Here is a 14,155-nt window from a genome sequence, read left to right on the forward strand (position 1 = left end):
CTGCCACTGTTAACGTGTGTTATGCGGTAACACACTGCGTGCATCATGTTATGCTTGATGGATCTGTTTCACCAGACTTCTGATGTGAATGTACCATTACAATATAACTGTGTTATATTGTCCTACACTGCGCACCACTTTGAATGTATCCTTAGTTTACAAATCTGGTAAGCCCTGCATTGTTCTTGCAGATAGATAAACAGCTGTTTTATTGAACTAAATACTTATCTCTGGTTGCTACTACAGTCTAGAGTCACACTTGGGGAAAATAATTGATTTTCCAGTATGTATTTGGAAGAAAGCACCTGAAAAAGACTGTTGCAGATAGTGTGCTAATCAGATATCAAACCTTCAAATTGGAGTTCTCGTCACAGTAGTAAGTACAGTGGTACAACTGCGTTTGTGCACAAAGAGGAGCATGTCCGCCAACTTTTCAAGGTTCCTGGGCACTGGCGGTCTCCAGGAGGGTGTGGGAAGCCTCTGCAGGATACCAACACCCACTCCACCAAATGTTGTGTGTTTTGTCACTATCCCAAAAACATACTTATTAGTTAATTGGGCTCTTCCAAAACAAGTATCAGTTACAAGTATTATGCTGGGCATAAATGGTAAGTTTTATAATATCAATCGAGCCGCTGATGGCTCGATTGATAATATTCAACCTGTCCGATACCCCGCCGGATCGATACTGCGCTCGATACCGGCGGGGAGAACAATGGCAAGAAACAAGCGGCTCATTAGCAGCGCCTGCGGGGACGAGCGGCAATCGATCCGCGCGGACGAGCGGTGGCGTGCTGGCATCGAGCCGCTGGCTTGATACCGGCGCAAAAACTGTCCATGTATGCCCAGCATTAGACTATTAAGCCTAGTACACACTAGCAATTTTGATAGGCCAATCATTGGTCAATTTTACCACCTCCATGTAGTATGACCATTTACCTATATAATCTGCATAGAATTGAAAATCTGTTTGGCCCTCATACTACATGGAGGTGGTAAAATTGACCAATCATTGGCCAATCAAAATTGCTAGTGTGTACCAGCCTTTAGGGATTAGATTGTGAGAATCAAAGACTGGTCTGTGTACTCAGTAAAGCACTCTGGATAATATCAGAGCTTTATAAATGCATGTATGACCTGTAGGAAATTACCTTAAATGTATACCACTGATCAGCCAAACATTGAAACTACTATTATTGTATACACCTCCCCTTGTGCCACCAAAACAGTTGTGACCCATTGAGGCCTGGATGTCACATGCCCTCTGAAGGTGTCCTCTGGCATTTCCCACAGAGACTTTGAGGATACAAAAGGCAGGGTAGTGATAAAGTTAGCAGCATAAGGGCTTAGCCACACTTTAAGCGCTTTTTTGAGCGCTTGTGATTGATTAGTGCTTTCTTAGCGCTTTTCCAAAAATCGTTCCCATTCGGTTTCATTAAAATCGTGTAAAAATTGCAGTGATTGTGGCGATTTTTACTGCGATTTTAATGTAAGTGTGGCTGACATTGTACTTATAGTGTGGCTGAGCCCTAATAGTGGATAATGATGTCCTGTTTTATTGTAACAGGTGTGATTCATTGGCGCTTTTTTTTCTTGTTGTCATTGGCTGGTGTACATATTTCAGACAACCAAAACACATTTAACAAATATGTACAAGTGTTTAAATTCTAAGTTTGGGTCTTAAGCTTGAGCACCTCTTATAACATATTGCACTCTTTGGTGCATTAAGGGGTTGTTTTATACTTTTAGCTGGTTTTGGTTTATCATATACTGTGATGATCTTTTGCTGTTTTAGGTTACACAACTATTCATGGCAAGCCGAATCAATCTCAGGTACCTTTGCTTAAAAAGTCCAAAAAGCATAATTTAAGCTTGAAAATGGACAAGATGATGGAGCGTTTCCTTCAACAGAGCATGGATGCAGAGGAGAAGTTCTACAAGTATGAGGAACAGAGACTGCAGATTGAGGAGAAAAGAAGAGAAGCTGAGCACAGCCGTGAGATCCAGATGTTACAAATGCTGGGCCAGATGCTTAGCAGCATCTCCTCCACATCTCAGAAAGCGGCACCCAGTTCTGTCAGCAGCCCCCACAAAGGAGACATGCGAAGACATGTGGATACAGTGCACTGTAGTACTAGTGCATCCTGTTCTGCTCCAATAGGTATATAGGTATAAACTGTCTGAATTTATCACCATTTTTATTTATTATTTATTGTATTTATAAAGCGCCAACATATTACTCAGCGCTGGACAATAAATAGGGATACATACATTGCAACAAGGGGTGACAGACAGAGGTAGCAAAGGGTTATACAACATAGCACAAGGTTATACATACAGTCAGGGTATAAAATGCGGTTTACAGAGACACAGCAAAACAAGTACGAGTTAGTCCATGAGAAGGGTGTAATTGCCGGGGTAGTAAAATTAAGGACACACTAAGGGAAGGGGGAGGCCCTGCCAAGGCTTACAATCTAAAGGGTTGGGGGGACACATGAGGTAGGACTGTGGAAAGGGTGATTGACAGAGAGTTAATGTGTGGTAGATGTGGGGTAGGCTATTTTAAAGAAATGTGTTTTGAGGGCTTGCTTGAAGGTGTTGAAGGAAGGAGCGAGTCTGAGGGGGAGTGGAAGGGAGTTCAATAGGGTGGGGGCAGCTCTTGAGAAATCTTGTAAGTGTGCATGGGAATGAGAAATGCGTGGGGAGGTCAGGCGAAGATCATTGGAGGACCGGAGGGGACGGGCAGGTATATATCTGTTGACGAGCTCAGAAATGTAGGTTGGGCAGGTCTTGTGCACAGATTTGTAGATAAGGCACAAAACCTTAAAACTGATCCTGAAGCTGATAGGGAGCCAGTGTAGGGCTTCGCAGAGGAGAGGAGTGGAAGCATAGTAGTGGGAAAGTCTGATGAGTCTTGCTGCTGCATTCATGACTGATTGATTGAAGGGGTTCAATGCGGTTTAACCATCTTAGCGGTATGGACGAGCTCAGCTCGTCCATCACCGCCGATGGCTGCCGCTCAGGCCCTGCTGGGCCGATTTTGTTCAAATAAAGTGCAGCACACGCAGCCGGCACTTTGCCAGCCGCGTGTGCTGCCCGATCGCCGCCGCTCTGCGGCGATCCGCCGCGAGCAGCGGCGAAAGAGGGTCCCCCCAGCCACCTGAGCCCTGCGCAGCCGGAACAAATAGTTCCGGCCAGCGCTAAGGGCTGGATCGGAGGCGGCTGACGTCAGGACGTCGGCTGACGTCCATGACGTCACTCCGCTCGTCGCCATGGCGACAGGAGAAGCCAAACACGGAAGGCTGCTCATTGCGGCCTTCCGTGTTACTTCTGGCTGCCGGAGGCGATCGGAAGAACGCCTCCGGAGCGCCATCTAGTGGGCTTTCATGCAGCCAACTTTCAGTTGGCTGCATGAAATAGTTTTTTTTTTATTTAAAAAAAAAACCTCCCGCAGCCGCCCTGGCGATCTTAATAGAACGCCAGGGTGGTTAAGGGGAGGCCAGATAGTACGGCGTTGCAGTAGTTAAGGCGGGAGATGATGAGGGCATGGATGAGAAGCTTGGTAGTGTCGGGTCAGAAAGGGGCCGATTTTGGAGATGTTTCGAAGGTGGAAGTTGCAGGTTCTGGCAACATTTTGGATATGTTGGCTGAATGAGGGCAGAGTCTAGGGTGACGCCCAGGCAGCGGTTTTTGTAATGTTTAAGTTTATATAAAATAAATGTTAACCACTTCCCGGACCATGTTGATTGAAATCTATGTCCTGGCAGGACTAACTAGAACGAAACGGAGTAGATTTCAATCAGCCAAATGGCTAAGGCAGGGCAGCTAGGCAACTGGTATTAAAAGGAAATAAATATGGCAGCCTCCATATCCCCCTTGTTACAGTTGTCCTGTAAGGAGCCTGAATAGTCCTGTCCCAAAAGGGTTAAATGACATAGGAACACTTGTAAAGTGCTTTTCTCATCAGACCTAAAGCACTTTAGCTGAAGCTAAATTCATTAGGCCACACTGGAGCATTAAAGAGTCTTGCCCAAGAACTCCTTACTGAAAAGGTACTGGCTCCTGCCAGGATTAGTGTGTAGCAAAATAGAAATATATATGTTCAATACTTTTACTGCAGCTAGTATGTCTTGGGGATAGGCTAGAAAATTACAGGTTGACAGTATATTTTATCGAAGACTGCCCACATGTCCTCTCCATAAGCCAGAGGACAGTAATACTACTGAGCATACTACGCCTTGCAAAAAATATAGAATCACTATTCTTGGAGGATGTTCTGACACTTGATTTACATGTGTAGCAAAAAATCAAAAACAAAATACAGGTATGACATAAAACTATTTTATTGAACACAAACCAGGGGAACAGGTTGCTACAACAACTTCACCTCCATTGGTCGGGAGCAGGACACCAACAAGGCGGGTGTATAGTAGAGAGAAGAATCCCACTGCACCGATCTCGGAATAAAAGTCCAATTTTTATTGAAGCGTTTGTGGACAAACAGCAATACAGCTCACACGTATCGGAGCAAACTTATGGCTCCTTAGTCATAGCATGAGCTATGACTAAAGAGCCATAAGTTTGCTCCGATATGCGTGAGCTGTATTGCTGTTTGTCCACAAATGCTTCAATAAAAATTTGTATTTTATTGAACAATTGTACATTGTTGAAATTAAAAAGGAATCGCCAATTAATTTGCATTTTTCTTTAAACCAATGCCTGCAAAAGTTAAACTATGCAAATTATTATGCAGTTAAGGGATTGCTTGTATACCTTAAATTGCCCGTGCACCTGTCTGATGACTGGAAACATGGCCCCAACAAGAGGGCTTTCAGTTGAATCAATGGAAAATATTATGAAAGCCTTCAAGAAGATAAATCTGCATGGATTGTGGCAAATGATGGTTGTTCCCAGTCAGCTATGCGTAAAAAGGTTGCACAGGTAGACCAAGGAAATCTTAGAAGCATCAGGACAGAAAACTTAACGCAATAGACCTTAAACATAGAAAATTCACAATAAATACAATGCAAGACAAATAGGCAGACACACAAGTCAATGTTTGTAAAGAAACTATGAAATCAGCTGAAAGAAATGGCATTTAGGTACATAAAATCTGAATTTAAACCATCATTAATACCTAAACAAAAAGTAAACCATGTTACATGGAACTAAAGAACATCTGAAATGGACTGTTGATGATTTGGATAAAAGTGGTATTTAGTGATAAATCCTCAATCCGCTTTAGCTAAGGAGGTGAATCTGAAACGTTTAGTGTCATTCCAGTGAAAGGTGACTGCTTGTAGAAAAGCAAATTTCCACAGTCATTGATATGGGGGTGCATGTTGGATAAAGGACCAGAGCAGATGGTAGTCATTACCTCTGCAGTACATGCACAGGTGTACATTGACATTTCAGACTTTTCTCATTCCATCAACTGAAAGTAGGATTAGTGATGGAGTCCTTTTTCAGGATGACAATATATCTTGGCATACAAAAAAAGAGAGCTAGGTTTCTTCAGGAAAGGAATAGCAAGATGGGCAGCAAGCCGTTCACATCACAATCCAATTGAAAATTTATTGTGGAAATTGAAAAAAAAAGTGCATGACAAGGCTCCATCCTGCAACGTGCATCTACAGGGTGGCCCATTTATATGGATACACCTTAAAGGGACTCCGAGCAGTGCAGAAACTATGGAAAGATGCATATCATTTTAAAGCTCTCTTTCTCCTCTTTCCGATGATATGTAAACCACCGCCCTACGCCTTTTAGTTTTCGCTATTTTCGCGATTGAAATTGCAGTGGCCGCAATTTCAATCGCGAAAATAAAGAAAACTTAAAGACGTAGGGCAACGATTTAGGTGTCGCCAGAAAGAGGAGAAAGAGAGCTTTAAAATGATATCCATCTTGCCATAGTTACATTGTATTACACAGGGCGACTTTTTCTGCTGAATGGAGCTGCTGACACTGGGGAAAGTGTCGTCCTGTGTAATACAAGTAACTATGGAAAGATGGATATCATTTTAAAGCTCTTTTCTCCTCTTTCTGGCGACACCTAAATCGTCGCTCTACGCCTTTTAGTTTTCTTTATTTTCGCGATTGAAATCGCGGCCGCGGCAATTTCAATCGCAAAAATAGCGAAAACTAAAAGGCGTATGGCGGCGCTTTATATATCATTGGAAAGAGGAGAAAGAGAGCTTTAAAATGATATGCATCTTTCCATAGTTTCTGCACTGCTCGGAGTCCCTTTAAAGGGAACCTAAACTGAGAAGGATATGGATTTTTCCTTTTAAAATGATGCCAGTTGCCTGATTCTCCTGCTGATCCTGTGTGTCTAATGCTTTCAGCCACAGCCCCTGAACAAGCATGCAGATCAGGTGCTCTGACCGAAGTCAGACTGTATTAGCTGCATGCTTGTTTCAGGGTGTGATTCAGCCACTACTGCCCCAAAGAGATCAGCAGGACTTTCAGGCAACTGGTATGGTTTATAAGGAAACACCCATATCCCTCTCAGTTAAGGTTCCCTTTAATAAAATGGGAATGGTTGGTGATATTAACTTCCTGTTTGTGGCACATTAGTATATGTGAGGGGGGAAACTTTTCAAGATGGGTGGTGACCATGGTGGCCATTTTGAATCCAACTTTTGTTTTTTTCAATAGGAAGAGGGTCATGTGACACATCAAACTTATTGGGAATTTCACAAGAAAAACAATGGTGTGCTTGGTTTTAATGTAACTTTATTCTTTTATGAGTTACTTACAAGTTTCTGACCACTTATAAAATGTGTTCAATGTGCTGCCCATTGTGTTGGATTGTCAATGCAACCCTCTTCTCCCACTCTTCACACACTGATAGCAACACCACAGGAGAAATGCTAGCACAGGCTTCCAGTATCCGTAGTTTTAGGTGCTGCACATCTCCTATCTTCACAGCATAGACAATTGCCTTTAGATGACGGTGTGGTATATGGGGTACAAAGATAGGGGGGCCATTCTTCATCAATGGAAACCTCAAGGCCACTGGATATGCGAAATTGCTACATGATGATGTTTTTCCCTCTTTATGCACTGAAGCTGGCACGTTCCCCGAGTTTTTCCAGCAAGATAGTGGACCACCACATATGGGTGTCAGGTCAGAACATTCCTAGGATGAACAGTTTCCTGGAAAGTCGATTGGTCGTCGTGGGCCAGTTGAATGGCCCCCAAGGTCTCCCGATCTGACCCCCTTAGACTTTTATCTTTAGGGTCATCTGAAGGTAATTGTCTATGCTGTGAAGATATGAGATGTGCAGCGCCTGAAGCTACGGATACTGGAAGCCTGTGCTAGCATTTCTCCTGCGGTGTTGCTATCAGTGTGTGAAGAGTGGGAGAAGAGTGTTGCATTGACAATCCAACACAATGGGCAGCACATTGAACACATTTTATAAGTGGTCAGGAACTTGTAAATAACTCATGAAAGAATAAAGTTACGTTAAAACCAAGCACACCATTGTTTTTCTTGTGAAATTCCCAATAAGTTTGGTCACCACCCATCTTCACATATACATCTTCACAAAATGAGAAAAAGAGAGAACACCAAGAGCCCAATATAGTGTAGTATGTACTGGTAAGGTATAATTGATAGAGTACCGTATTTCGCGCCGTATAAGACGCTCCGGAATATAAGACGCACCCAGGTTTAGAGGGCAAAAACCAGGGGAAAATAAATATATATATATATATATATATATATATATATATATATATATATATATATATATATATATATATATATATATATATATATATATATATATATATATATATTTTTAAACCTGGGGCGTCCATGTTCCAGGAGCGTCTTGTACATGTTATCCCCCAAATGGTACTCCTGTGTGCCCCATCTGTCCTACATGTGTCCTGCTGTGTGCCCCCATGTGTCCTGCTGTGTGCCCCATGTGTCCTGCTGTCTGCCCCATGTGTCCTAATGTGTGCCCCTTCTCCCCATGTGTCCTCCTGTGTCCGGTCCCCACCCACACGTGCCTCAGCTTTTGCCCTCTAATCACCTCCTGCCCGCCCATGTGCAACTCCCCCGGTCCCCCCTGCGTGCCTCCGATATCCCAGCGTGTCTCCGATATTCCTATTGTATGTATTTCACCCCCTCAGTGTCTGCAGCATCAGCGGCTTACCAGATCCATGCCGCCGCGAGAACTGCAGACACCCGGCATCTCCATACGCTTCCTCTATTGTGCGCTTGTACTCATGACGTCATGAATACAAGCGCACAATAGAGGAAGCGTATGGAGATGCCGGGTGTCTGCAGTTCTCGCGGCGGCATGGATCTGGTAAGCCGCTGATGCTGCAGACACTGAGGGGGTGAAATACATACAATAGGAATATCGGAGACACGCTGGGATATCGGAGGCACGCAGGGGGGACCGGGGGAGTCGCACACGGGGGGCAGGAGATAATTAGAGGACAAAAGCTGAGGCACGGGTAGTCTAACGCTGCAGGCTCACAGGCAGGGAATCCCCAACATGGCGGCGGGTCGGCGGTTCGGATCGGCGGGCGTTTGCAATTTGGGGATTCCCTGCCTTTGACGTATAAGACGCAGGGACTTTTTCTCCCCATTTTTGGGGGAGAAAAAGTGCGTCTTATACGGCGCCAAATACGGTAATAATATTAATTTAATACTCACAAACCAGGGTTACCAAGTAGGCAACCACTGTCAAAGCAGGTGGGGAGATTGTCCTGACCCCACTCAGGATTAAAAAGTCACTCTCTGTAGTTGAAGAAGGAAGGGTACAAGGGTGGACTTGATGTAGATAATAGGATAACAGGCGCCAATAGGATAAAAAACACTAAAAGAACTTAAAAACCCATCTTGGTAATAGAGGAGGCAGTGGTGGACTCACCCCCTCCAAGCAGAACACACAACTGTGGATTTTCAGTCAAAACAATTTTATTGGATACTCCAAATAAAGTGCAACGCGTTTCACGGGATACAAACCCGCTTCATTAGGCAATAAAAGATAGGAGTAAACAGCATCTGCCAGTATCAACACTGAGCGCCTCAGTGTTGATGATACTGACAGATGCTGTTTACTCCTATCTGTTATTGCCTGATGAAGCGGGTTTGTACCCCGTGAAACGCGTTGCACTTTATTTGGAGTATCCAATAAAATTGTTTTGACTAAAAATCCACATTCGTGTGTTCTGCTTGGAGGGGGTGAGTCCACCACTGCCTCCTCTATTACCAAGATGGGTTTTTAAGTTCTTTTAGTGTTTTTTTATCCTATTGGCGCCTCTGTTATCCTATTATCTTCACAAAATGGCCGCCATGGTCACCACCCATCTTCACATATACTAATGTGCCACAAACAGGAAGTTATCACCAACCATTACCATTTTATTAAGGTGTATCCATATAAATTGCCCACCCTGTATATGTTGTAACATGACTGATGAATATTGTTTCTCCTTAGTGAGGAGAACGCCAGCGCATACCACTAAGGCTGCATCCGAAATGACCACCAGCTCAGTGTGCAGCACCTAAATAGATTTTCTGCACACTTCGCATTCAATTCAGATGCAAATCCTATGCAAATCTGCTACTACTTATTATGCAAACAGGAAACTCAGGAGGAGGGGCTGGGAGCAGCTAACCTGACAGTTACATAGTTACAAAGTTAAGAAAAGGTGGGGGGGAAAGGCTGCGCATCCCTAAACACATGCTGCAATTGAATGGTTAATCGCACAGGCATGCACCGCCTCTGCTAGACTGAAAAATGCATGCCCTGCATCCAAGACAAGTGCTAACATTTATTAAACTAGGAGGAACTTTAGCTTCCAACATAGTTTGCATGCAAAGTATATTATACTAGACACTTGCGCCACGGTGAGGCAAACCTCCGGGCATCTGAATTGAATGCGAAGTGTGCAGAAAATCTATTTAGGTGCTGCACACTGAGCTGGTGGTCATTTCGGATGCAGCCTTAGTGGTATGCGCTGGCGTTCTCCTCACTGTTCAACCAAATGTAAGTTACACATTTTTTTTGCTTAGCTGCTCCCAAGGTTTTAAATTTAGGTTAGGTCACTTGCCCGGAGGTTTGCCTCACCGTGGCGCAAGTGTCTAGTATAATATACTTTGCATGCAAACTATGTTGGAAGCTAAAGTTCCTCCTAGTTTAATAAATGTTAGCATTGTTTCTCCTTACTTTATATTTTTTTTCTAACTACAAGCATAACATCCTCAAAGTAGTGATTCTATATTGCCAGGGTTTGTACTTGTCTAAATGAAGGTAAATCTGTGAAAATGCCATACCATGTGTTCCATTATTTTTCTGTGCCTGTAAAGGATGTATTATTTTCTTATGTAGAGACCGACTTTATAAAGGTATTTATTTGCATATGGATGCCCCTCCTAGCCTGGCATGTTTGTGTCTGATGATAGTTTGTGCAGGCATCAAGAGTTTCAGTGCAGGGCCTTTCAGACCATGAATAGTAAATCTGTAGCTATACAGAGAATTCAGGGTGTACCGTTGGGGTAAGTAACCATATGACCCATCATATAATGCCAGAGCTTTAGCGTTTGATGTAAATGTCAATTTGCATTTGTAAAATAACTTCTCAATGAAATGTGAGGACTACAACGAAGAGGTGGCCGGTTGAGGTTTGTGGAAACAGCAGTAGTGATAAGCATTTGTATGGGGTGGTACCTTGTGATGCTGACTTTAGGCAGGAGTTATTGGTGTAGCGATGTTGTTTACTGTTGCATCTGGCCTTTAGGAATTCTTGAAATGTGAACCTGCTGAAAGTGCAGATTTGTTGGTCAGTTTCAGGGGAGGCTTTAGTACTGTACTCTGTATCCCTACTGACAATCAATTGAGTAATTACAATCGGCATTTGGCACCATAAAGTTAGGAGGGATGCCAATGGCTAGGTAGACTGCATATTACATCTCATCCGGTAAATTACACCATTACATTTTGTCCCTGAATATCCTTCAGACCCATTCGCTCTAAGTTTTGTGCAAATTCCTGCACACAAAATGCATTGGAACTCGGAGCCTCATGTAAATCACTGGGCGGATATACACGCAATTATAATTTTTGTGTGTGTTTATATCAAATTCAACCTCATCTCAACTCTTCCTACTACAAATACATCTCAAAAGTTCACATGGTCATTGAATGCCTGTAACTTCCTGCTTCTTAAGGTATATACAGACATCCAACAAAGTGCACAACCAACACCAGACATGACAGACTATGACAAACAGTTTACACAATTTGTATTTTCCACCCCCCAACCATCCATTACTGCGTGTGAAAGCAAAATGATGAACTGCACGACATGGCCACATTCAAAACAAGTATGTCATTCAAATGACATTGTACGCACGTGGTCAACTGCACCGATATCAGCCCAACAGTCATGTGAGTTGATCCATTGGATGGATTGGGCAAACCGCTTGTTATCAGTTACTGCTAGTTGTTTGCCACACATACACATGCCTGATTGTCGTCCAACAGACCAAAATGACAATCGGGCGGTTTGGTTGAGCGTGTGTACAGGCCTTTACTCCTCTACTCCCCACATCCTGTTTATCAGCAGATGAAATTGCCAAATACTTTGTTAAAAACTGACACAGCTTGAAGCCACAGTCTAGCTCTAGTCGGTTTCCCCTCTCCTCTACTCTAGCATTTGTAATTCAGTTAACTGAAGAGCAACTGACCACCCTAATCTCCGATGCCTGCCTCACCATCTTTTTATTTCACTCCATTCACTCTCACATTATTCTTCAGCTATCCTTCTCTATTCTACCTGCCCTGACCACTCTTTATCTATATCCACCGGTAATTTCCCATCCTCATTCAAATACACAGTCATAAACACAACTCTCAAAGCTTTCACTGGACCTATCAGTCTTCTCTAACTACCAGCTTATGGCTCACCTTCCCTTCTCATCTAAACTAGCTGCACAGAGCAGGCGTTTATGCCTTTTCAACACCCGTACTAAGCTGTTGCCTACTAGCAAACATTTATACCCTCATCACATTGCTAGAAACATTTTGAAAAGTTTTTTTTATATATGCTTATATGTAAGCAAGGTAAAATAAGGTCTGCCATTATTTCCTGCAATGTGTACAGCTGAACGGTAGTTTGCCTTTTCATATCTGATTACTTCCCAAGGTTAAGGAACTGTACACTATAATAAACCAGAATTATTGGCAGATAAGTTGTGAGGCTGAATAACAAAACAAAAAATGTGGACATTTGACAGAATTCCCCAATACTTATACTTTCATGCCTTTATTACATTTGGTTTACCCACCTTTGCAGAATGACCTGCAATTCTCTGTTGTAGCAAATCACCGGGGCACCTTCTGTCTTTTATAATAAAGCACAGGTACCATTTTTCAGTTGTGTTTTTATATGGTTCCGAAATTTTGAAGATTCATTTGATTCACAATGCACACTACAAGCTCTGTATCATTTTATCTCAACTCCAGTAGTCTTCACAATACAGATTCATTTTGTGGTTTAATGAACATAATCAGGATTGGCCCATTGATATTAATTTGGAATTGTTCTACATTAGCTGTGGAATTTCATTGCTATTACTGAAGGATCGACAGGTTTCTCTGTGATCGGAGAGAGAGCTGCTTGCCTGCCCATACACCGCAGACTGATTTCCGATAGATCTCGGCATGAAATCTTATCTGAAATCTGCCTAGTGACACTGCCTACGCTCCCTGGTGCCTGTGCGGTGTAAATTCTCACCTTTCACACTCTTCTGCCATCACCCATGTGTCCAGGATTGCTGCAAGCGCCACCAGGTACCATGTAGGGCGTACACCACGTGGCGCATGTGACATCACAAGGTGGTCACTATGTAAGAAGCCGAGAGTCGCTCCAGTGGAACAGATGAGAATTTACACTACACACTGGCACCAGGGGAACATTTTACACTGGAGGGCAGTGGCAGGGAGTCCATCGGGGTACTTTGATTGTCACCATATCATACATGACATTACAGCTGCACAGCCGATCGACCATGTTAGATCTAGATTTTTCAGCATGTCCAACTGATAAATTAGAAAGATTTTGGTCTGAAATCAATAGAATCATTGATCAGGCTGATGTTATGGCAACGGTTTTCATCCAATAAAGATGGTTGATTGGGTTGCAAAATCGCTAGATGTATGGCCACCTTTTAGCTAGTTCCACAGCAGCAATTGGTAGAGCCAAGGGGAGGAAAATACGTTGCTGTGCAATGCCTGTTATCAGTATGGCATCAGTTTTGCAGGCTAATTTCCAGTTGGAGCTAATTACCATATTGCTCAAAAGAATGCACAAGGAATGCATGAAAGTTGCATGTGGCATCCTGATCAAGCAACTGTGTGAATGCTGCTATTGAACTCTGTTCATTTTTGCCAGTGTTAACATGTTGTTCTCTGAGTGTTGTGAATAATGAGGAAACACTGGGCTTTAAAGCCATTGGCCTCAATTCACTAAGCTTATCTCCTGTCTTTAATACTTCTACTAGAGTTGTTACCATGGTGATAAGGCATGTAGTATTCAGGAAACATTTTACCTCAGGCAAATCTAAAGTTAACTCTTCTGCCTTTAAGTTAACTCTTTAATCCTTAAAATAACTCCAGAGTTAAAGACAGGCTGTTCATTAACTGCGTGTGAAAATAACTACAGAGGAGGTAAATTAACTACAGAAGAGGTAACATAAGGAATGAAGAGATAAGATAACTCTTACTGTGTGGAGGTAAGTTTTCTCTTGCCTTATCTCCAGCATGATCTTAGTGAGGCCATTGTGAACCCAGCCTTGGACATGACAGGCATATTTACCACTCTGAACTTGTGGAACAATATATGTGTGATAATGTATATTTCTAAAATTGCACCTTTTTGATATCTGAGCATACTTTCATAGATAATGCTTCTGAGTGTAATTTAGTGAGAGGTGCATCAGTTCCATATTCAGTTGTAAGCATTTCAGATGTTTACTGTAGCTGGACTCCAGTCTTCCGCATAATGGATTTCTATCTCTGAGCCCTGGTAAGTTAATATTCTGATCACCTGTCTGGTGAATGTATTTGCAAATGCTTATAGGGTCCTTGCATATGGAACTGGTAAAACATTTGACTGATTTGTGTCCATT

General features: G+C 42.8%; 1 protein-coding gene across 3 annotated transcripts in view; it reads left to right on the top strand.

The window, feature by feature from the left end:
- Positions 1–14,155, top strand: part of NAXD (NAD(P)HX dehydratase) — a 49,042-nt gene that overhangs the window by 9,354 nt on the left and 25,533 nt on the right. The window contains exon 2 of one of the 3 annotated variants that reach the window (XM_068268042.1): positions 1,796–2,161. The exons of the other annotated variants lie outside the window; for them this stretch is intronic. Within the exon in view, the coding sequence (XP_068124143.1) occupies positions 1,796–2,161 (366 nt within the window). The remainder of the gene's footprint in view (positions 1–1,795; positions 2,162–14,155) is intronic. 3 annotated transcript variants of the gene reach the window in all.

Source organism: Hyperolius riggenbachi, chromosome 2, assembly GCF_040937935.1.
Source record: "Hyperolius riggenbachi isolate aHypRig1 chromosome 2, aHypRig1.pri, whole genome shotgun sequence".
Taxonomy (NCBI): domain Eukaryota; kingdom Metazoa; phylum Chordata; class Amphibia; order Anura; family Hyperoliidae; genus Hyperolius; species Hyperolius riggenbachi.